This window comes from Ixodes scapularis, unplaced genomic scaffold (assembly GCF_016920785.2).
Source record: "Ixodes scapularis isolate PalLabHiFi unplaced genomic scaffold, ASM1692078v2 PGA_scaffold9__187_contigs__length_104089568, whole genome shotgun sequence".
NCBI classification, from domain to species: Eukaryota; Metazoa; Arthropoda; class Arachnida; order Ixodida; family Ixodidae; genus Ixodes; species Ixodes scapularis.
Window position 1 is genome coordinate 36282165 of NW_024609884.1, and position 23353 is coordinate 36305517.

General features: G+C 45.2%; 2 protein-coding genes across 3 annotated transcripts in view; one reads left to right on the forward strand and one right to left on the reverse strand.

Annotated features, from left to right (window-relative positions):
- Positions 1-5483: 5483 nt before the first annotated feature.
- On the reverse strand, positions 5484-19586 carry LOC8026953 (pre-mRNA-splicing factor SYF2). Its single transcript, XM_029984112.4, has 6 exons — positions 19338-19586; positions 19153-19278; positions 18813-18930; positions 18543-18633; positions 10179-10277; positions 5484-5742 (listed from the first exon to the last, which is right to left on the reverse strand). The coding sequence occupies exons 1-6, from the start codon at positions 19419-19421 to the stop codon at positions 5577-5579; spliced, it is 684 nt and encodes a 227-aa protein (XP_029839972.1). The 5' UTR covers positions 19422-19586; the 3' UTR covers positions 5484-5576.
- Positions 19587-19782: 196 nt separating this feature from the next.
- LOC8026957 (RNA cytosine C(5)-methyltransferase NSUN2) overlaps positions 19783-23353 on the forward strand; it is a 45980-nt gene continuing 42409 nt past the window's right edge. The window contains exons 1-3 of one of the 2 annotated variants that reach the window (XM_029984109.3): positions 19783-19995; positions 20582-20656; positions 22868-22962. In XM_029984109.3, the coding sequence (XP_029839969.2) occupies positions 19933-19995; positions 20582-20656; positions 22868-22962 (233 nt within the window). In that variant the 5' untranslated portion in view covers positions 19783-19932. The remainder of the gene's footprint in view (positions 19996-20581; positions 20657-22867; positions 22963-23353) is intronic. The other variant, XM_040503323.1, reaches the window with a different exon arrangement.

The following is a 23353-nucleotide window of genomic DNA, read 5'->3' on the forward strand; positions in this document are numbered from 1 at the left end:
CGCGATCACCAGTTTCTGTGATTTCTCTCACAATTAAACACTCATCAAAACTGCCATGCAGAAGAATCTGTTCATCCGGGGCGCCTACTTTTAAGACAGCAGTCTGGGCAAGTTCATTATTCATACCTCCGATGTTAAAAGCATAGTTATGACGCAGACAAATCGTCTGCTTTTGTGCGCTGCAACATTGGAGTTATGCGTAAAATGCTGTTTGTTCGTACAAACCCCGACTGCCACGAGCACAAAAATGGGCACTGCAAAAAGCCCAGCCTTAAGGGGATACACCCCCTGGGAGGGTCAACTTTTGAACCCTCGGCTTAAAATTAATGAAATTTACAGTGTAGGTCATGCTAGAGGGTGCATAACAAAATTTCAGGTCTGTCGGTTAAGTGGGAAGGAAATTGGGGCAGCTTCTATCAGCAACACCCCTACATTGTTTAGTTAATCTATCGTTGGAAAACTATCACAATATTCAAAATTTTTATTTGCTAGATATGTAGCAGAATGCCAAGGACCTATGGAAAGTTCTTTTTGTAAAAAGTCAATGATTTCTATGAATTTTCTCTGTTTGGTGGGAACATCGCAAAGAAGACGTAGGACGAGGTCGAAGAAACGCACAGACAGGGCGCTGACTTACAACTGAAAGATTATTGCTCTGCAAAAAGGGAAACACAGAAAGGAGGAAGGGGAGAGAACGAACAAATCAGCAATAACATACGGCATCACCCACGCCCACGCGCTGTCACACAAACCTGCCACACTTCCTTACAAAATCTACCTCGTCATTGCAAGGGCAACAGAAGGAGTGCTCGCACACGTGTCGGCCTGTCGGCTCCGATAGACGTCATAAAATATGCTTCGTCTATCTCCCTCGCAGTCTTGTCTTTGTGACGAGACAAAATATTTATATCGTGAAATGACGGCGTGCAACCACACCTGGACCGCTAGGTTCCCCGAGGGCAAGGAACGCAAAGAAAGCGGATGTTCCCTTGCCCAGGGGGTTCTGGTACACGACCCCGCTTGCACAAGCGACGTTCGGGGTGCGATGTTTGACGTTGCACTGAACGGAAGGGCGTCCCTCTCTACTCGCAGCAGCACAAAGGTGTGACAGCTTAGATGCATGGCGCCGAGAAGACGACGGGCACCTCAAACCTGCCGGCAAAGCGCTTAATTCGGTGGGACAAGGCATGGATATACGTTGCATAAAAATTCAAAAGCGCAAACACCAAGGAAAAAAAGAGGGGACAGGAGTTTCCGCTTTTGAATTTTTATACAATGTGTAGACAACTAGCCCAACAGTTAATTTTGATTCATGGATATACGGAAGTACGACAGGTCTAGTGGATGGCCTTTGTTTTTTCCCAGGACTAGTATGCCCCCTAAACATCCTAAACCTACCGGCAACGCACTTAATTCGGTGGGACAAGGAATGATTATACGGGAGTATGACAGGTCTGGTGGATGGCCTTTGTTTTTTCCCAGGACAAGTGTGCCCCCTAAACATCCTAACATCCTTGCTGGGATGTTAGGTTAGGATGTTTAGGGGGCACACAAGTCTTGGTTAAAAACAAAGGCCATCCACCAGACCTGTCGTACTCCTGTATATCCATGCCTTGTCCCACCGAATTAAGCGCGTTGCCGGTAGGTTTGAGGTGCCTGTCGTCTTCTCGGCGCCATGCATCTAAGCTGTCCCACCTTTGTGCTGCTGCGAGTAGAGGGACGCCCTTTTGTTCAATACGACGTCAAACATTTCACCCCGTACGTCGCTTGTGCAAGCAGGGTCGTGTACCAGATCCCTGTCCTGCAGCAGGGTGTATATTGGTCAGACTAGGCGTTGTGTGAACGTAAGGGCAAGGGAGCATTCGCTTTCTTTGCGCTCCTCGCCCTCAGGGAACCTAGCGGTCCATTGTGATAGGTGGTTGCACGCCGTCATTTCATGATATAAAGATTTTATCTCGTCACAAAAACAAAACTGCGAGGGCGATAGACGAAGCATATTTTATGGCGTCTATCGGAACTGACACGTGTGTGAGCGCTCCTTCTGTTGCCCTTGCAAATGACGAGGTAGATTTTGTAAGAAAGTGTGGCAGGTTCGTGTGAGGACGCGTGGGTGATGCCGTATGTTATTGACTTGATTTGTTTGTTCTCTCTCCTTCCTCCTTTCTGTGTTTATTTCTTTTTTGCAGAGCAATAACCTTTCAGTTGTAGGTCAGCGCCCTGTCCGTGTGTTTCTTCGACCTCATTCTACGTCTTTGCGCTGTTCCCACCAAACAGTATGTACCACCAACTAGCCCAACTACATGCCTTGTTGCAATTTTCTCTTCTGCAGAATTGGTCAACTTTTTGGTCTTCTGCGTCTCCCGACAAAATGTCAACATTTTTTTATAAAAGACACCCGTAAAGTGACAAACTCCATAACTCCATAGGCACAATAGGCACATTCCTTATTAAATTTCAGTCAGGAAAAGTGAAGAACGAGCCTTACCTGTATTGCCATTATCAAACGATAGATTGAACACATTTTTCTCCGTTCCACTTTTTGGTATAAATTCCATTTTAGTCAATGTGCTCCAAACCCTACCTTTTTCTTTAGCTTCAATAGGCAGAAAATAATTTATAAAAGATTAACTATGCAGTGTAAACTAGTGAAAATTTCTGGGAATACTCTCTGGATGTAGATGGATGTAAATATATAATTTTTCAAAATCAATGTTTTTTGCAAATTTTTTTTTTTTCTCTGGGTAGTGTCCATTGACCCTTCACCTGCCCAACTGGAGATGAAGTGATGGCCACCAATGCTTCCAATCCCTGGCTTTTCCTCAAGACCACCCCAGAACAAGCTGCACCAAATATCAAAACCACAACCCCTCACCCTTGCCCACAAGCTCCACCTGAACCATCATTACAATTTTCTTTCACCTGTGAAATGTCATTGCATCATCATTAGACGCAGCGCCACAGGCCTTCATGGTATGGGCGACTTGCCTTTTCTGCAATGCCACGGCTCTCCTGAGCTAAAATAAATGTCACCATCACCTGACTGAGAAAAACAAGTGTGTCAATGTCACATTTCTCAAGTGTCGGGCTACAATGGCATAGCCAGGAATTTTTTTTAGTATGAAGCTTCAGCCCCATTAAACACCCCCCCCCCCTTCCCCCCCAAAAAAACTGGTTATGCCATTGTCATGTCGTGCTGTTAAACATATAGGAGCTGACTACCGTCTGCAAGCAGTGGCATTTCAGAAAACGGAAGAAAACAATTTCCTAGAAGTTGTATGATGAAACATAGCGACAAGAAACATGTCTGCAAACCTTCACTGTGCACATCATGAAAAATACCCCCCTTACTGGAGTAAATGGAAGTAAACTTGGGTGCACCATTACAAACTATAATTGCAGTAGAACCACCATCATAGTGAACTTGCAAAGGCTTGGGAGAGATCTAAATCGGACAGTTGCTCCGACAGACTAACCTAGAAAAAGAGGATGCAAGCAGAGGGAGCGAATGCTGTGGGAGCATGAACTCTGATGGGGAAGGGTAAGGAAGGAAACTGGGCTGTTCGATACTTTAAATCCATGTTACGGATAAAAAAAAAAAAAAACGGCACGGGATGTAAAAAAAAGAAAAGAAACGCGCTTTTCCTGTAAGGCTCGTTGCCATGATGACGGTGAAGAAAGCAGACGGCCGCGGCGCAGTAATACGAGGTGCGTGCTGAGGCCCTTCCCGTATGCTTTTCAATGGGCGAACAAAAAGAGTTGGAAATAAGGACTTAACGCAGAAGGCTGGTTTTCTCCAGCACCTCATAATAGACTTCTTCCAAAACCGACGCGCCCCATCGTGGCGAAATACCACACAGTGCACTCTGGCAACTAGTTGGCCACTCAGTTTCGGTTTCGACTGAGCAGCTTCATCTCATGCTATCACGCCGCGACCGAACGCGCTGCTTGCGTTTTCGATTATGTGACTTTTTACGAATGTACGATACACTCATCTTTCCTTGGTTCCCAAAATACCGGATATTCTGCGAGCGTGTGCAAATGTAGTAAGATGTGGCTTAGTTGCCTCACCCCACGAGTACATCTTTGAGCTCATTGTCAGTAATCCCGTCCAATACCAGTGAACTAGAACTGAAATTTGGTCACCTTGAGCCCTACACGTATTTTGTTTGCCTAATGTCCGCTTCTTGTTACTTCACTGGGCGAAAAGCGAGCCGTATCCTCACAAAAGTATCAAAGTTGAGCCCAGCGTTGGCGCGTGAACTTTTATTAAGGAAACGCAATAAATTCGACCTCACTACTGCACAAAAGTTACTATGATGTCTTCTTCGTGTCATCACATATCTCCCACTCATATTTTATGCTGATAGAAGATTAAGTTATTTCAAATGCTGAGATCGGCTAGCTACGACGGAGGCCCTAACAGGCGTCCCCTACTCCTCGCAAAGTCTTTTTGGAGGAGCTTTTACTCGCGCCCAAGAACTGTGCCTGAACGATGTGTCTATAATTATCTCGGCATACTCGGTCAGGAAGAAAGCAAACACATAACAAATATTATGGCCATTAGCAACCGTCGAATGCGCTTTGAATAATTTTGTTTGTTTGGCGCACCGCATAGGGGTTCATGCCCATCCGGCGAACGGTGCAACATTCTTCACACAAGAGCTCGAATTTTGCTTTCTTAAAACGGTTTGTGTGCGCGAATGTGCCTATATGATTGCAGGATAACTTTATGCGCATACACAATGTTGAATATTAGTGGAATGAAAGTGGGTGGGGACTTTACTTCGTGCAGTGCTGCTGGGCAGTACAGATAAGAGATGAGAAGTGTGTTCAGATGGAGCTTTTCAATGTCGCCTCCCGAGTTTTACCGCGCGTACTGAAGCATATTAAAAACAGTAATTGCAAAAAGTTATATTTAGTCTATAGATGCCCAAAACGAACAGACTTCCTGATCAACAATACTAATGTAAAGGCGCGAGCTTGATGTATGCATACTTATTGATTGCTACAGCTTGTTGATTCGTACACAAGCAAGATCCCCGAGCTTCGCAGCATCGAGATTCCCCGCAATGGCTCGTCCATGTACCTCGAAACGCTAACAAAAAAGCTCAAGTACAAAAATACAAGCATGCGTTACGACAAGTTATACGTCTTGGGCTTGTGCTAAAGCTTCGAGGTCTGGCCATTTAGGTTAGTTTAAAGACCACGAATGGCGCTCTCGGGACCAGAAAACATGAGATGACTGCCGTTTAAAGTCCACGCTCTGTGTATAATCTCTTGTCGACGTGTCGATCGAAACCAAAACCATGTCACTCTCCTCCCTGGCCAACTAGTTCCCAGAGTGCAATGCGTGCCGCGTTGCATGCAGGGATTTATGGAAGCAGTCTATTTGACAAGCCTTAAACGAAAAGCATATTTTTAGACCGGAGTTTAGAGATAGTTTTTTTACAACATGGGTCCGGCACATCCCATGTGCCGGAAACTGTTTATACAATCGCTTTTATTAATGGGTTTAAAAGTGGTTTCCAAGTGCATGAGTCAGTCTAGTGCAAATGGCCATGAAGCAACTTCATGAATTACACTGCTGTTCCTCTCTCCAAGTTCTGCTTGATTTCGGCCGTGTATTGACCATAGAAACGCTCCAGCTTCTTGTTGAACTTCATGTTGCGCTCGTTGATGTAGTCGATATCTTCATCGTCATTGAAGCGCCTACGGCGACTGTACTTGTTACGCTTGTCAATCCTGTAGAAAACAAAGAAATGCAGGTCAGGGATCTCCAACATGGAGTGCCTCCATGTGCTTACATTAAAAACCCTTACCGTATTTACTCGCAGAATGAACGCACTTTTTTTCCGAAAAATCGATGCAAAGTTCGGGGGGGGGGGGGGGGGGGGGGGGGGGGAGGGGAGGGGGGTTCATTACGCGAAGTAAAATTTTTGCGTCCGTATTTACTCGCATAATGAACCGACCTTTTATCCTGAAAAAATCGAAGTAACTTATCTCTTTGCGCGCGGCGCCCGACCCCGTAACCGAACTAAGCTGTGCAAAAAAAAACTTTTTTTTTTTATAGTTCCTTGAGTTTTTTTTTCTTTTTTTGCCGCCTTTCGCAAGCTGTTTTGTTTGCTTAGGCGAGGGCTCTCCGCTTATCTTTCCTATCTCCTTGCGCGCGGCCCCCCGTAACCAAACTGCCCTGTGCAAAAAAATAAAAAAAAAAGCTCCACTTTTTTTTTTTTTTTTTCTCAGTTCCGTTTTTTTTTTCTTTTCTTCTTTTTGCCGCCTTTCGCAAGCTGTTTCGTTTGCTTAAAGGGGCCCTGCAATCATATTTAAGCGTCTACCTTTTTTGCGGTTTCCACGTCTCTTGGGGTTCGGGCAAGCCAGCGGGCACGGAGAGAGTAACTAAATATCGGTGCGTCATATTTTAACCGGACGACGCGGAAACCTCCTCCACCGACGAGGGCGACCCACGGTACCGAAAGCGCGCAAAATGTGACGTTTTTGGTCCTGGGCTTACTACTGGTCAGAGCCGCTAAAAGCTTCTGTTTAGTCGAAATACAAAATATAAGTGGCGCGAACCGTTTCAATTATTTATAAAAGGAGTTTTTGTTCAGTATTCTAGATCAAAAAAGAAACAAATGCAGTTCATAAAGTATGGAAACAAGAAATTACACGTCGACATACCCGCCACCAAGCGGTGAAAAAGGCGGCGCATACTAGAAAGGAGTAGTGGGATCAGGCGCCGACACGGAAAGGTCCCGGATGTACGTGGCGGCGCTGCGGTCGTATGGGCAGGAGGATCCGACCGGCTCCGAGCGTTCCGAAGGCCTTCGGCGAGAAGCTGTGTCTTGCGGTTTGGCCGTTTCGCGGTATGGCAGCGCAAAGTAGTTCCCATTCTGAACTGATCTTTACAGTTCAGAATGCGCGACCGAAAAAATCCGCCTTTTCCGGGTATCGAACCCGGACCAGGCAGATTTTTTCGCTCGCTCACCAGTCACCTAGCTGTGTTTGGAGATTTGTGTTTGTCCTTTGTCCCTCTTGTTCCCCTTCTCCAGGGATTATTTTCGTCATTCTTGTCCAGCTCGCTTGCACCTTTATATTGAATTGAATTATAACATGAAAGATGATAACTCAGGTGGGGGAAACGAGAGAGGAGGAGGACATAAAGGAACTGCAGGCGAAACTGAGTAGGGAAATAGAGGAGGTGGAGTGGGAACTGAGGGAGATGAAGGCTCAGTGGGTGCGGGAGGGAGCTGAAGACGAACCGCAGAGAAGAGAGAGAGAGAGACAGAGGACAAGAGTGAACAGGCAGCCAGGGTAGATGGACTCTCATACAGTGCGGCTCTACAGCGACCAAACACAGGAGGCGGTGAGGCTCCAGGAACACTCGACCGGCATTGAAGGGAAAGGCGGCTGGAGCAGGGGGCAGGTGATCGTAGAAGAACAAGGGAAGTAATGGAAAGTGCAGCGGCCATACTGCAGGAAAATAAGGTGGCACAGAGCCTAGTCATGGTGCACGCGGGGCTAAATGATGTACTGAACAGGGAGGAGGGGATCTGGGCGCACACATTAGGGAGGAAGTCCGACAACTCAGAAACGTGTAAGAGAATGTGCACATTGTGCGGTGCACCATCCCGGAGATCAGGGGGCAGACTGAACAGAAAGAAAGGGAGGTCAGGGAAGCCAATAATGTGATTGAGGCACTAAGATTCCAGCACGGCTACAAGGTTATGGACATCAACAGGGAAGTTTGCCAAAGGAGTCTGGTCCCCACTTTCCAAAGGGATGGGATCCATTGTAACGAGCTCACAGGAAGACAGGTGGGATGAAAAATGGGCTGCAGGGCAAGGCCTTTTTTGGGAGCCTGCGAAGTCCGGGGAAAAGAGGGATCCACATTTAGAGCTGGGGGTGGGGACAGGGAGGGCGGGAGGAAGCCTCGCAGGGATAGAAGAAAGAGAAAGAAACAGCTTAATCTTCGCTTTATAAACATGCAGGGAGGTAGAAAGAGACTAAAATGGGAAATCGAGAAGCGGCTGGTGGCGGAAAACTTTCAGGTGTATGGATTGGCGGAGACCCACCTTAGGGATATGGAGGAGCCACCATACATAGCGGATTATTTCTGGTTGGGATGCAACAGGAGTAGCGGAGAACGAAAGGGAGGAGGGATAGGAGTATTGATCAAAGGGCAAGACCGGGAGAGGGTGAATGAGGGATGCAGGGAACACCTATGGTTGAAAGGACAGATTAAAGGTTGAACACACTACTGGGATTTGTCTACTTGAAAACGGGAAGGGATTCAAAAGAAGAAATTGCACAGCACTTGTCATGCATAGCGAGGGATGTCAGAGGTATTGGTTTAAATGGGGAAATAATTATCATGGGAGATATGAATGCCCATTTAGAAGATTTTGATGGGTACACAGACACAACAGGGAGAATGTTGCAAGAGTTCTGTGATGCTCTAAATCTAGTACTCAAGTAAAATGCGATGGAAAAATCACGTGGGAGAGAAACGCCTCTTCTTCAACAACTGCCCCATGACCCCAAAGCTGTATAATAGGCTAGGGAGTATGGAAATAGACGAAGAAGGTATAAAAAGCTTAGGGAGTGACCACAGATGAATCAAAATCAAATTTGGTGCATCAGTAACAGAGCTAGAATTTGAGGAACGGGAAGGTAAATCGAATCTAAATGAGGATCAGTTACAAGAAGTATCCAAAAATATTGAGAACATAGTATCCAACCAACCAGAGAGAGAGTGGACATATGAGGATTTAGTGGTCATTTTAAAGACTGAGTTGGAAAAGTACCGAGGTAAGCGAAGAGGAAAGAGAGGAAAAAAGAGAGGAAAAAGCACAAACCTAAAATCTGGTGGGATAAAGAGGTTAAGGCAGTCATATCACGATGTCAAGAGGCATCTCGAGAACATAGGCGGGCAAAAAAAAAAGGGAGCAACCCCAGACGAAATAGCAGCAAAATGGGAAAATTTTCTGAATAGGAAAAGGGAGGCATCAGCTCAAATACAGACGAAAATTGGCAGCGCAGGGGTTCAGTGGATGATGGGATAAATTAGAACGATAGAAATGCAGCAAAAAGGTTTTGGGAACACATTAAGGTGCAGGGAAAAAAAACGGAGTCGTGCCAGCACTCACTCACCACGCAGGAAGGGATAAAAGTTGAGGGGAAAGAGGCTCGAGAATGTATGCCTACGTTCAGTGCGCCTACGTTCAGTGCGCTCATGTTTGGCGCAAATTAAAAACCAGTAAAAAAAGTCCTTGCAGGGCCCCTTTAACAGCTGCAAATCGGCCGAGTGTGCCCGACAGTAAAAAGAAGAGACCTGAACATGACATGTTTTAAACTTCGTTAACACCAAGACTATGTATCTTACCAACGAGAACCAAGTGACTGCAACCAAAAAAATTAACATTTTTCAGTCTCACTTGAATTAGGAGGGATTTTAGCATATTGAAAAAAAAATGCAGGCTACATCACAGTATTTTGTCCAATCGACGAGAAAAAATATACAAAGAACATTTTACTTGCGATAAAGAGTTCATTCTTATTGTAGACATTGATCATAATAAAGCTGGCTTCTCCAGTATATACAGTCAGAAAGGATCAAGCAATAAAATGGGGGACACACAGTTCCTATTTTTCCCTAGCTCTATTTCCCTGGACAGCAACACAAATTCGCGCTCGTTTGCCCCCGATTTTATGAGGCAGAATTGTGCCTACATGTGAAACAGACACTGAGAGATGAGATGGTAATTTGTTACACCAGACCTCTTATAGAATAGACAGACAAAATCAGACACCCCAACCATAAGGCACCAAATTTAAAATGGCCTAGCTGTAACAGCCTCAAGGCCCGACTCAGACACAATCCGTTTTTAAGCCTCTTGTGGCTTACAACGAGCTGCGCAGCAATGCAGCTGGTCGTAAGCCGTCGCTAAGGGCTTGAAAAACGGCCTTGCCTTAGTCGGTCGTAGTCAAACACAAGTGTGTAAACGGGCTTTCACGCACATGTCTAATCTACTATCGATTCGTATAAATGCAAACATTGCTCGTGAGCTATCATACACTGACCATAAATAAGCCAACTAATATTCTGTACCTCCCGGCATCATAAATTATGCAAAGTGTTTTGAGACATAAAAAAAAAAGGACATAAAAGTGTGGCTTACTGCTTCTCGAGATCTTGAACCATGCGATCAACATCTTCCTTTGAATCCTTGTGCAGACCATGAATTATTGTATCTCTTGTTGGATACAATGCCTCGCCCCTACAAATACAAGTTGCATTATAAAATGCACTACACTAAGTATTGCCAACTTGAGCTAAACCTTTTCTGACCTGCTTTTCGAGCTTCATGTTTTTGCAACTAAGCGCTGTGGATTATTCATGCAGACGTGGATCGGCGACTGTGCATGTCCATTTTCACGGCTCTGTGCTCGCTATCACAGCTCTATGTCAAAGGATGAGCAAGTGAGAGTAGATACACCCATTTAATTGTGACCTCACCAGAAATTTGTAATAACTGGCAGCCAAAACATGAAATTGTGGAAGCAGGTGAGATAAGAGATTAGCTGAGAATGCTAATATGCCATATTTCTCTGCACACCTACCTGAAAACAAAAAAGAAACAAAAAGTTAATTTTGTGTTTTCTACTAATCCTGTTGATACTTCTGTAACAAATAACAGATATGAAGCTAACTCATGATATTTCATAGCTGCAGGAGTGGAAGCAAGCTTCAGCCTTTTGTAGCAGGTTTGGGAGCAGCAAACATGCTCCTTTGGAGCAGCTCAGGAACCACAAACGTCGAGTTTTGTAGCACTATAAGCAAATTTTGAAGCTGGTCACGCAGGTCAAACTTGGGGCTATAAGCGCTGAGGTGTTTCTCTAAATACAAAATTATCACAACGAAATAGCATCTCCATGTGCTGTTCCAAAACCATTTGCAAGCATACCCTTTCCTTAAGAGGATATCGCAGCTAATTATAACTAAAATAGGGATATTCTATGATTGCAGGGGGCACTGCAGGTGCTGCCTTCTTTCCCGTTCAAGCTTTAGGACCTCTCTGATGTCCTAAAAGGGGCACTGACACATCAAAATCATATTTCTTTTTATTATCCGAAACGATTGAAAACAATGCCGGGACGTTACCCTCAAAATTTGAAATTGCGGAATTCAGTATTTGTGAAGTAAAAAAACAATTTCCAAATGCCAAATTCGAAGTTCCCGCGCGATCCGTGCCGGTGCGTTGACGTTAAATATTGTGGAGTCCTGAGAGTCCACTTTCTTTCACGACTCCCTGCTGTTGCCATGGCGACCCAAAGTGAGGAGGAAAGGAGCCAGCGCCGGCGGACCGGTTTTGAGCGGTGTCGCCTGTTTTCCGCGGGAGGATACAAATCCAGGAGACGGCACCACAAGGAACTCCTGATTTTCGGTATTTCAAAAAGAAGGGCCGTAGCGCGTTCGCAATTGCGTTAAAAAACATGTTTTAGGATTGTCGTTATTTATTGTTATAGAGATGTCGCCTACAAAGCTTCTAAATTTCATGATTCTTGACGTCACGAATCAAAAGAAGCGAGGAGGCAAGAGGCGGGAGAATCAAACGCCAAAAATAAAAAGGCGCGTGCGCGCGCGGGAAAGTTTCTTTTCGCGATGCGTTTTTTTTTGCGTGTCTATGACTGCAACTTGCATCGTTTTAGACAATAAAAAAAAATACAACCTTTGGGGTGTCAGTGCCCCTTTAAGTGTTTTGTATTTTCCTCCCTTGAGTCACTTCCTGTTTTCAGGTAAGCAAACCCCAGAAGAGTGTTCAGACTTGTTTCCCTACCTTTCAGCTATAAGTGTTCTCTGCAGCTTTTCTTCTCTTTCCCAGTCTTGTCCTTTAACTAACAAGCCTATACCTCTGCCTTTGTGTTCACCTCCTCTACGGTTCCATCCCATCCAGGAGTAGCCTGGTATGTACAGTGGTTCCTCTTCATCTCTAAGGTGAGTTTCTGCTACCCCATACACTGTGAAATTCCCAGCCTCTAATTGTTCACCAATTTCCTCCAACTTTTTGTTTTGTTTCTACCTCCCTGCATGTTTAAGAAGCCTAGATTGGGCTGATTCTTTCTCTTATTTCTACGGGGCTTCCTCCTGCTCTCAATGCTGCTTTTGCGGAACTCACACTCAGAAGCTTCGTCCGACTCTAGTACTGGCACATATGGCACTGGTACATCTATGCCGGTGTCCTTCGGGCTCTGTGGGTCCCCAAAAAAGCTGCAACATGCTGACGCGGCCTCTCTCCAAATCTCCTACCTGTGCAAGAATTCCATCCTTTGTAAAAGGGCAGGAGCTAGCCACATAAACCTCCCAGTTTATCTCTTTTACGCCATACTCAAGTCGTTGGCTCATCACCTTAATCACTCGGTTAGCCTCAATGACCCGCCTCTCATGTCAAGAGACTATCCTTGGACACGTGGGATAGTGCATATTTCCACATGTACCCTCTCACTGACCACTTTTAGTTTACCCAGTCCTGCTTGTACCTGTTTTCCCAGCTTCTGGCTGCTCCCGTTCAACACGTTGTTGGGTCCTGCGTGGATCAACACTAGGTTTTCCCCCTCCATGTTGCCCCACAATACCTCCTCCTCTTTGGCAATGGTGTCTACCATGCACTATCCTGGCTGGGCATTTACTCGCATCCTTTTGTCCTCTTTCACCTTGCCTAGCACTCCCTCTTCAATCCTTGCCACGTTGGAGTCTCCCGCTACTAGGACTCTCCTAACTGCCGCCGGGTGCCCTCCCCCTCCTGGCACTACGCTGCTACCTCCTCCACTTACCACTGGTACCAGGTTAGGCTCTATCAATCCAGCTGTTTCCTTCTCCTTTTGCGCTGTTTCACTATAGGTCCTAGAAACCTCCTTCGAGTCAGAACTGCTCTCTCCCTGCTCTCTAGCCCATTGCACCTCTGGCACTACCCTCATTGTCAACTCCCTCTTCATCTCTTCCCACTGTAATTCTAGGTCGACTCTCTTCTCGACTTCTACTCTGAGAATACCCAGCAATTCTGCCATTATTGTTTGTCCTTCCTCGCTCTTCCTCAACTACACCAATGAGACGCTCCACTCTATCCTCACACTCCATTTTTCTCTCTTCTAGCCCTGGGGGTTCCGCGAGCACTTACTGAGCCTTCTACCTGAACACTTACCTCAGCTCCTCTACTTGTTTCTCAAGTTTGGCCCGCGTCTCCCATTCCTCATTAAGCTCAGCCTGCATTTGCTCTGGCTTGCCTTCACAGTCCTTAGTAGGCTCCCCCCTCTTCGTCAACTCCACGACCTGCGTCTCGAGCAGGACCCACTTCTCCCGCTCCTCCTTAAAGGGGGTAGTACAACGATTTTAATGTTGAAAGAATTGGCAGTTTGTATTTTTTATATTGTTTATCCAAGCACAACTGACCGAAAACGCGTCACCTTGCCCCGAAAAACTGCTATTCCGCTGTGTAATCGCTACGAAAAAAGAAAAAAAAATTATTTGCTGATCCGTAGCTGCGTGCGGCGGCTATGGGAACTACAATGACAGCGTCTCTGGGGATACACAGAAGTCAACAAAACCTGTCCCCCTCGCTGGCCGCGACCTTTGACGATGCTAATCTTTTAAAAGTCAACAATCAAAGAGGAAGCGGCTGGGGTTTCTGAAGAGAGAACTCAAGGGGAAACCACGTGACCCGCCAGAGTATGTCACTCGAAAGACGACGTGGAGAGTTGAAAGGCACTTTGACCTTCATTTTGTTTAATTTTTTAAAATAAAAACTACTGCTCACAAGAAAATATGGTTTTCTGGTCTTGTTTTCATAGGTAACACAGATTAATTTCCGCAGTTAATTAGCCACATTGCCCAGGTACTCTCCGACAGGCGACTCACTGCCCAGGTACTCAAATACCCGTGCGTCTATCACAAAAAAAAAAAAAAGCCCGCCAAGAAATTACACAAAGACCAACCCTACTCTACGTTCCCATGGCCCGCCCGGCCGACCATGCTAACCTAAATCCCTAATCCTGCCGCTGAAACTAAAAGTACTTAGCTTCGCAAGTCGACCACAGCTCGAAAACATGTCCGCTCCACTTTAAAGGGAAGATGGGGCACTTCTACATTTGAGAAAAAACGCTTGAATTGCGTTTATTTGGCCTTTAGATTAACAGATATCAAAATCGTATTTCAATGCGACGCGCCAGAGAGCCATATGAGCAATTTCAAAATAGGACTGAAGCCCCGCCTCCCTAGCCCTGGGCAGCCAAAAGAGCCGTCGATGACGTCACGGACAGCGACTGTCTTTCGCGTTTAACAATACTTGCGCAGGAAATGGTTTGGGTATTCGGGTTCACGGGGTAAAAATACACTAGAATTCACTTCTAACTCATTTTTTCCAAGAAGCTCCGTAGCTTCCCTTTAAAGGGATACTTCAACGAAATTTGAATTCTATCCGTAGTGTTCCAAAAGAGGTTGAATATGATCCACAATATCCGTAAATGACAACCGCACGTTTGTATTTTCAGCCTGATGGCTGTATTTTTCGTTATAAACGGCCCACTCTGGCAAGCGCTCGGAAAGCAGCCAGCGGGGAGTATGTGGTGTCTGCTGCAATCGTGACATAGTTCATCTCGGGACGAGCAAAGCTGCAGCGAGGCTGATGTCGAGAGGATGTCCAAGTTGTTCCAGCCACCGAAGCGGCTGCTTTTGTACGAATTTTGAGTGACGGGTTAATCTTCTATAATCTTGTAGAGGGACAATAGCGACTTCTGGGACTCACAAAAAAGGTTCTCGGAAAAAGGGGAGTTCCTCCTTCCCCTCTTCTCTTGTATGGGCCGGAAAGGAGACAATTACCGTCACTACCTGCCAAGGTTCCTAGATGGGCATTACAAACAAGGCGTTAGCGACATCCACCAGGTGCTCTTTGCTGATCGTTTAATTTGTTTTAAAATTTCTTTTCGTGTTGTTTTTTAACAAGATATTGGTGTGTCCGATGTGACACTGCTCCTTTGAACACATATAGACAAAAAAATAAGCGCCGAAATTTCGTTGTAGTATCCCTTTAAACAACCTTTAAACCTTTTGTGCCTCCCACACACACAAGCGAGTAAACATTCCAATGTTGACAACAAACAAACAGAAGACAAATTTCATCCCTTCCAGATGGTGACTTCAGATGTCGAGTCAAGGTATCCACTGTAAAGTCTTGATACCTTGTATTACATGGGCAACCTAGTTAACCCCTAAACGGTTTGGACGAGCCCAGCTCGTCAACGTGGAGCCGTCCCCAACAAGTTCAGGACGAGTATAGCTCGTCTGCTTTCCCTGGTTTATGCACTCAACCGTTCTTGATGGACCCGGCTCACTCATGGCTTCGTTTGAGGCTCTGCCAACAAATGACAGCACTAAGTTTTTTTTTTTTTTTTTTTTTTTAATTTTTCTTTTTATTTGTTTGTTGCTAGAAACCTGATTTTGAAGGCAGCAAATGCAACTTTGAAGACAATTAAAGGGGCACTGACAGGGTATTTATGCTCGCCAAGGTTTTTACTTGTACATGACACGTGAGAGCCCAACTACCCAGAAAACCATTCGCGGCTCAAAATTTGTTTTTATTTTCAGCCCAAAAACCACCGATCGAGAACTGGCCAGTTTGAGTCGCGCTCACTCTCTTCTCTGTGGTCACGTGTTGTTTTCTATGGTTTAGACACAACGACCAAATATAATCAAAGTCGTGGGTCCTCGAAGGCACACACACAATATTAAAAATAGAAAGGAATATGATACCCATTTTTTGTGGCTTCTAAAAAGCTACAAATACGTTGATTGGGAGAAAAAAAACCTATACAGCCACGTGACTTCCGCCAACTCGATCCTCCTCTATATTTCTTCTTCCTCCCCGCTCCAGTTTCGGTTTTGAGCAGTTGCGTTTTCTTACTTTACTAAAAATATATGTGACGCTGTAGCAAAATATCGATTGGGTAGTCTTCTGACACCATTATAGATCGCCTGGCAAAAAATAAAAACAAGTTTTGGGGGGTGTCAGTGTTCCTTTAAAGGCCGACGTACACTTTGCGCTTCCCACTTTTGCCCGCCTCCTCCTTTCCTATATCCTCTCCACTTTTTATCTTGCCTAAAGGCTCCCCTCACGGCTTAGGAGAGGGGAGTGCTAAGGGGGTTATCTTCCCTGCAGAAAACCGAGGTTGTAAGTCGGCCTTTAAGCAGTTAAGGGTCAGAAATTCCCAAAAATTAAAACTGGTTAAGGGGTTAAAATGTACCAGCAATTAACACAATTGCTTTTCAAAGTACCTAGCATGCTGGTGAGCAATAGGCTACCTACCCAATGAAAGCTAGCAAAAGAGGAACACAATGAAACATGCAACCTAAAATAAAAATGTTTGGTATATACCGCCTAAAACTGTACACTCTGCAGGCATGCTTGATTCACTCTACCAATATAAAATAGCAAATGCTTAAAATAAAAAAGTGAAGGCACAGGCAAGATGGCAAATTTTTCTCGTAGCTAAAATCTGAGAGCGAGCGAGCCCCCCAAAAGAAGCAAGCACACGGGTTTTATGTAAGTCTCGTGTATTTTACCCCCTTACTGTATTTTCTTGGTCTCTGGTTTTTGCAATGTTGTGAAAGTGCATGCCGAGTATTGAAATGTATGATGAGTGAGAATGGTCACAGTGGAACTGAAAAGCAGCAACTGTACATTTATGTCTCTCAATCACCGTATGGACAGGGAAGGAAACTAGACCGTTTGTAAAATGTGCAGAACCCTCCACGGCCACTGAAATATATTGTGAGAAATGGCATGTGCACTCGGACAGAGCTGAGCAATTTCTTTCCATATCTCTCGCATGCAGTGGCGTTACTAGGGTTAGTGGCACCTGGGGCAATAGCCCTCCGCGACATCCCCTTCCCTTCCCCACCCCACCCCGTTCTCGTGGCTCGCTGCGACACCCCCCCGAGCGCTGCACCCGGGGCGATCTGCCCCCCCCCCCCCCCCCCCCCCCCCCTGCCCTCCCCACTTGTGACGCTACTGGTTGCATGTCACACTGTCTTAGTGCCAGGAGGGCTAAAACTATACAGCACAATTTTAAAATTTTTTTTTATGTCTTCCGTCACCCTGTGAAGCCTTTTGCAAATGGCCTATTGCAGTGGCTGACGAGTTTCAGTGTGTGCTGTTCCCACCAGGAAAAAAATATATGCAGTGTCTGGCAATAGGTCCGGCAGAACCCGAAATAAAAATCAATGTTACGTCCCACGTAAATTTGCCCCAAGGTTTCGAGTTACGTCCAACGTAACCTAATATAAAAATTAAAGTTACATCCCACGGAACTCGAAATAAAAATTAAAGTTACGTCCAACCAAACTCGAAATAAAGAGTAAAGTTACGTCCGTCGGAACCCGAAATAAAAGAAGTTACGTCCTGTGTAACCTACACAACCTATGTTTCACTTTACGGATAATACATTTTGTAAAGACAAATATATTGTGAATTATTACTGCGTTACGTCCGATGCAGCATTTGTGAATTGGTTTAAATCTCATCTCTATCTGTAACTCCAGCTTTATTGAGGGGGCTGGACTGTGTTCCTCGCACATTGAGGCTGTTGAAGCTGGGTGGGTTCGAGGCCTGTCACATACATTTTTTTTTCTCTTTCTTATTTCCCTTCCTTTAAAACAATTTATTAAATTTTTTTTTTTTTTTCGATATGAAAACAATTTTTGTTATTCTTGCCGCATTAGTTACACCTGCTTGTAGCCCTTGCCGAGAGCAAAGTTGATATGGCTAAGGGCCAAGGGTCTATTGTTATTGTCACACTCGGTCGGCACACTCAAAACAAGCTCTTCATTTAAGACAGTCTGGAAGAAAACACTGCCAAAGCTAGCGCGCGTGGCAACTTGAGCGGTATGTGATTGTGCCACTTTTCAACAAGTTTGCCGGAAACCCTGTTGCTCTAAACAGCACACATTCGTACCACATTACCATTCTATTTCTCTTAATAATTGCTTCCAATGTCCGCGAGTGCTCAAAAAGTGTCGCAAAAAATCGTCTTAAAGGGGGAAAAAAAAAAGTCTTAACAGATGGGGTTGCGATTTTAACCAATTAACGAATGCTGCATCAGACGTAATGTAGTAATAATTCACAATATGTTTGTGTTTACGTCATGTATCAGCCGTAAAGCGTAACATTCAACAACGTTGCATAGTTTACAGAGGACGTAACTTTAATTTTTATTTCCGTCGGATGTAACTTTCATTTTCATTTCGAGTTGGTCGGACGTAACTCGAAACCTTGGGGTACAGTTACGTGGATGTAAGTAACTTTAATTTTCAGATTGGGTTACCTCGGACGTAACTTAAACCTTGGTGTAAAGTTACTTTAATTTTTATTTTGGGTTCCGTCAGACGTAACACGACACTAAAAAAAAATATATGTTGATATTTCAACAAGGTGTCCACACTGGTCAAAGGACCTATAGAAATGCTGGTTAAATCATTAGCAAAGGTTACTTACAGCTCTTCCTTCTTTCTTTCATAGACCTCCATGTCTGGCTTTATCTGCTTGACGAGACGTGTGTACTGCCTCACAGTGGCTGCTTCGTAATCTGTAAAAATGGTAAAAACTTGCTTCTGTCATGACGCATACAAGACCACATAGACACACAGTGAAGTTGAACAGACATAAATATATAAAACAAATAAGTCAAACGATGTGCCCGTAGATTTTGAATAATTTAAGGTTTCCAAAGACCCGTGCGAACTGCGGTCAAAGAGAAAACGCTACCTGAAAATCCGAAGTCTGGGTTCTTGCGCTTCTTTTTCCGATCGAGCCGTTCCGCCTCATCCGCACTCACGTTCAGCAGCTTAAGACGCGCGTAGTCTTCCCCTCGCTTTGAAGCATCCTGAAAACAGACATCTCAATAAATACAAACGATGGCAGCTCTAGAACCCGTCAGTGCATATTAAGTATGCATACCCACAAACTGCATGCTTTGCTCCGACGTCAATCCGCATGCCCGGATACTAGTTTTATTATGTAACACATTCCAGTCTGAGCTGGACACCACTAAGTCCCTAATGATACGCAGGCATCGCCACTGGGCCGAACTAGCACTCCTACTTACCTCGTAATTTTTCTCCTCGTCCAACTTGTATTGCGCCCATTTCTGTTTGTTCTCCCAATTCGCCGGCAGCTTCGTTTTTCTGTCCTCTTCGACCACCTCTTGGTAATTTAGAGTTCTCGCCTCGTTCTGTAAACAACGACAAGATCACGTAAGTTTAGAACTCCACAAGCTGGGAGACAACATACCCGACGCATGTGAAGGTTTCTCAAGCGTTCCAGTTGCTCCGATCGTTTGCTCGCCGACGACGAACATGACGGCTTTTCTGACATGTTCGTAATATTTTTTGGTGAGAATGTGGGAATAATTTAGCCGTTAACTGCGCAATATTTACGAGAACAACACGGCCACCATCATAACCACCACCACAAAAAAACAAAACGAACTACACATGCTACACACCAACGTTGCTACACACACACACCGTTGTCGCCGTTGTAGTGACGCCAGCGACGCACGTACAAAAACTCCCGGGAGCCGGCAGTGGCTACAGGCAACCTAATTAGGCGACTTATTAAAAAATAATTCTTTGAAACTTAATTGCATACGTTTTAAAATTGATGTTCAAGAATTTCTCAAATGCATTTTGAGCAAATGAATGCGTCGCTAGCGCCACCTAAATAGCACTCAAACAACTGCATTTTTTTGCTTTTTTATTTGTAAACTGGAGCCCTGGAGCTGTTGGATCCGACTGGGTCTGAGCGATTTGTGCGTACTGCACGTGGCACTGCTTAAATAAGTTTGGTGTGTTTCTTGTGCTTCCTGTAGATGTGATCAGGCAGAATGGGAAGAAAACGACACAGGAAAGGACAAGGACAGGCTCCCAGAGCTGACAATCCGAGAAAGGTACCTTCGTGATGAATTTACGCATCCCATCATGTGTTTTGAAACAACGTGGAATCCGGCCGTGATCAGCGTACGAGTTTGACACTTCTGGCTGTCGGTGAAAACTGACGGGGAGCAAAATTAAACAGTAGAGCAGACTATGTGTGCGGTCACTCTGTCAAGGTAGTGTTCTGTAGAAACGCTCTTGAGGTTGAACTGCGGTGTACATCGTCCAGTTTATAGTTTTGTCAAGATCACGATGTAAAGAGCTTGCTTGTTTTACTATTTTTAAACTATTTTCTTTTGTTATGTCGTATTGTAACACCAAGTTATATCCCAACTTATATCGTATGCCCATAGTTAATTTAAAATTGCACGTTTCAAGAACTTCCATCCAACCTGAAACAACACCGCTGAAATCATTCTTGATTATTTTACTTTACAGTATGTACAGTACCTTACGTAAAAAAAGAAAGAAAAAAAAACTGTTTTTTATTTGGCTATGAAATGAGAATGGTTACTTTGGCTCTTCAAAATGTGTGTTCTGTGGTTAATATGGTTATGAAAATGGCTAGAGTATGGTATAATTTTGAATTATCTATTGCAGGTTAACGAAAATGGTGATGTTCCCCTGTACACTGACATTGTCAAGAGCAATGAGGCATTTGAAGCCTACTATAAGGTAGGTCCTGGTCATGTCTATAATGTCTGGTTTCTCAAAATAGAATACTGATCCTACCCTAGCTAAAGGCCGATGTACAGTCGGGGACAAAAGTCCCCAGGACGCGCGAGCTGCGACCGAAACGCATTGCTCTGCCATCTGCCGGCGGATCGCCTGGTTTTGAGATCACACAAAAGTGCATGCGCATCCTACTTAGCCTGCAAGCATGTGTGTTTTTCCGATTTTCTGTGGCGCGGCGCCTAAAGAGGTGTCCAAACAGGACACTACAAAACTCACGACTCCGGTAAATCGTGAAAATTGAAGCGGACGCTTCTATTTTTACGGTCTGTCGGAGTCGTGAAAATGTTTGCAAGAGTCGTGAAAATTTTTACGATCACGATCACGTCGCAGCGCCTAACTCGGAATCGGGCGCGTGGTACCGCCTCGGAGGTAGTGCTTACGGCTGACGAGCGTCTGCTACACATTCCGAAACTGGAAATACTGCCTGCGGCATTGTGCCGCATTTCGCCATGTCAGCGCATTTTGCTTTATAACCAGCTGAGCTTATCGCTCAATTGAGCAGCCGTGACTCCTTGCTTCATAGGTGCCATGTCAGTAAGCGCTATCTCCGAGGCGGTACCGCGCGCCCAATTTCGAGTTTGGCGCCGCGACACAGAAAAGCGGGAAAACACACATGCTTAAAGGCACAGTAGGACACGCATGCGCTTTTGTGTAATCTCGAAACCAGGCGACCCGCCGGCAGATGGCAGAGCGATGCGTTTCAGTCGCAGCTCACGCGTCCTGGGGACTTTTGTCCCCCAATTGTACACTTCACGCTTTACACTCTTGCGCACCTCCTCCTTTCCTATATCCTCTCCACTTTTTAGCTTGCCCCAACTTGGCTCCCCCCCCCCCCCTCCCCCTTTTGCAGTTTAGGAGATGGGAGTGCTAAGAGGATCGTCTCCCCTGCAGAAAACCGAGGTTGTACATCGGCCTTTAAAGGGGCCCTGCAAGGACTTTTTTACTGGTTTTTAATTTGCACCGAACATGAGTGCACTGAACGTATTAACTTAATGGAACTTTTCTTCAATTTCGCTGTATTTCAATATTTATAGACCAACACGCGGCTCCTACGTCACGCCTCTGCGGTGGCACTGTTGTCGCTGTGGCGCCTGCACAGAAGCTTCACCTGACGCGAATCTGGTTTCTGCACTCGCACAGTGCCCACACCTGGTGTGAGCAAACGCGAGGTTGTTTGGAAACAGCGTGTCGGTCTATAGGCAAATTAAAATGACAAAAACAAGCAAAAAATAACCTCCTTCAGGACGTCCTTGGTTGCTTGAGTGGCCGTGAACTAGAGGAGGGGTAGTGAGCTTAGCGAGCAATCACGGCTGCCGCACTCCGTGCCAACGGCTGGAGAAGGCACCACTAAAGCATGTTCTGGCTAGGCTGTATGAAGCGGGCAGCCAGGGCGGCTCGCATTGCATTTGCTGCGAGTTTAAACACTAATCCGGCATGACACTTCATTGGCCACAAACGACAGCAAACACAGGGTAAAGATCAGTTCAGAACGGGAGCCACTTCGCGCTGCCATACCGCAAAAAGGCCAAACTGCAAGCCAAAGCTGCTCGCCGAAGGCCTTGGGAACGCTCGGAACCGGTTGGATCCTCCAGTCCGTACGACCGCAGCGCTGCTGCGTACATCCAGGACCTTTCTAAGCTCGCTGTTCGTCGGTGCCTGATCCCACCAGCACTTTCTAGAATGCGCCGCCTTTTCCACCGCTTGGTGGCGGGTATGTCGACGGGTCATTTCTTGTTTCCGTATTTTCTAAACTGCATTTGTTTTTTTTCTGATCTAAAGTAGTGAACAAAAACTACTTTTATAAATAATTGAAACGGTTCGCGCCACTTATATTTTGTATTTCGACAAAAGATAAGCTTCTAGCGACTCTGACCAGTAGTAAGCCCGGGACCTAAGACGTCACATATCGCGCTCTTTCGGCACTGCGGGTCGCCCCCGTAGGTGGAGGAGGTTTCCACGTCGTCCGGTTAAAATATGACACACTGATATTTAGTTACTCTCTCCGTGCCTGCTGGCTTGCCCGAATCCCGAGGGACGTGGAAACCGCAAAAAGGTAGACGCTTAAATATGACTGCAGGGCCCCTTTAAGCGGAGCGACGCTTCCTTATCATTCATTGGAAGGATTTCTATGTGTGTGTTTACCATTTCTAGGCTCAGAACATAGTTCCCGAAGAAGAATGGGATGATTTCATAAAGGCGCTTCGTCGGGGATTGCCTGCGGCATTTCGAATCACTGGGTTTCTTCCGTAAGTAAAACATATTCGTATACATATCTATACATGACGACAGGGGGGGGATCTTGACTCGCTATTATTTTGCTGCTCTGTATTTGTAACCCTTCAAATTATGCCATATTAATTTTTTTTAAAGCCAGTCTTCTACTTTCTGTAAACAGTTTCTGTGGAACAATTTAGGGAGGACAGCATTAGTGTATCAGCCGGATATTTTGGTTGTTAACACGTTTCTGTGCTCTAAAACATGTGGTTATTTTAATTCAGTGTCATTAGTGCATACAAGTTTAAAGGAAAATTGAAAGCACCAAAGAATGCTGGTGTCTATACCCGTTATCACCTTAAGAAAAAGGCGCGAAGTAGTTCTCACGAGATTTGGTTATCGGAGGAAAAAAGCTAGGGTTTT

Bases quoted from the DNA above. Each gene is read 5' to 3' on its own strand.
- LOC8026953 (XM_029984112.4), bottom strand. From the start codon at position 19,421: ATGTCAGAAAAGCCGTCATGTTCGTCGTCGGCGAGCAAACGATCGGAG. The intron at 19,279-19,337 runs GTATGTTGTCTC...CGTTGTTTACAG, and splicing joins GAAACCTTCACATGCGTCGG to AACGAGGCGAGAACTCTAAA. The intron at 18,634-18,812 runs GTAGCGTTTTCT...CCATTTTTACAG, and splicing joins CCCAGACTTCGGATTTTCAG to ATTACGAAGCAGCCACTGTG.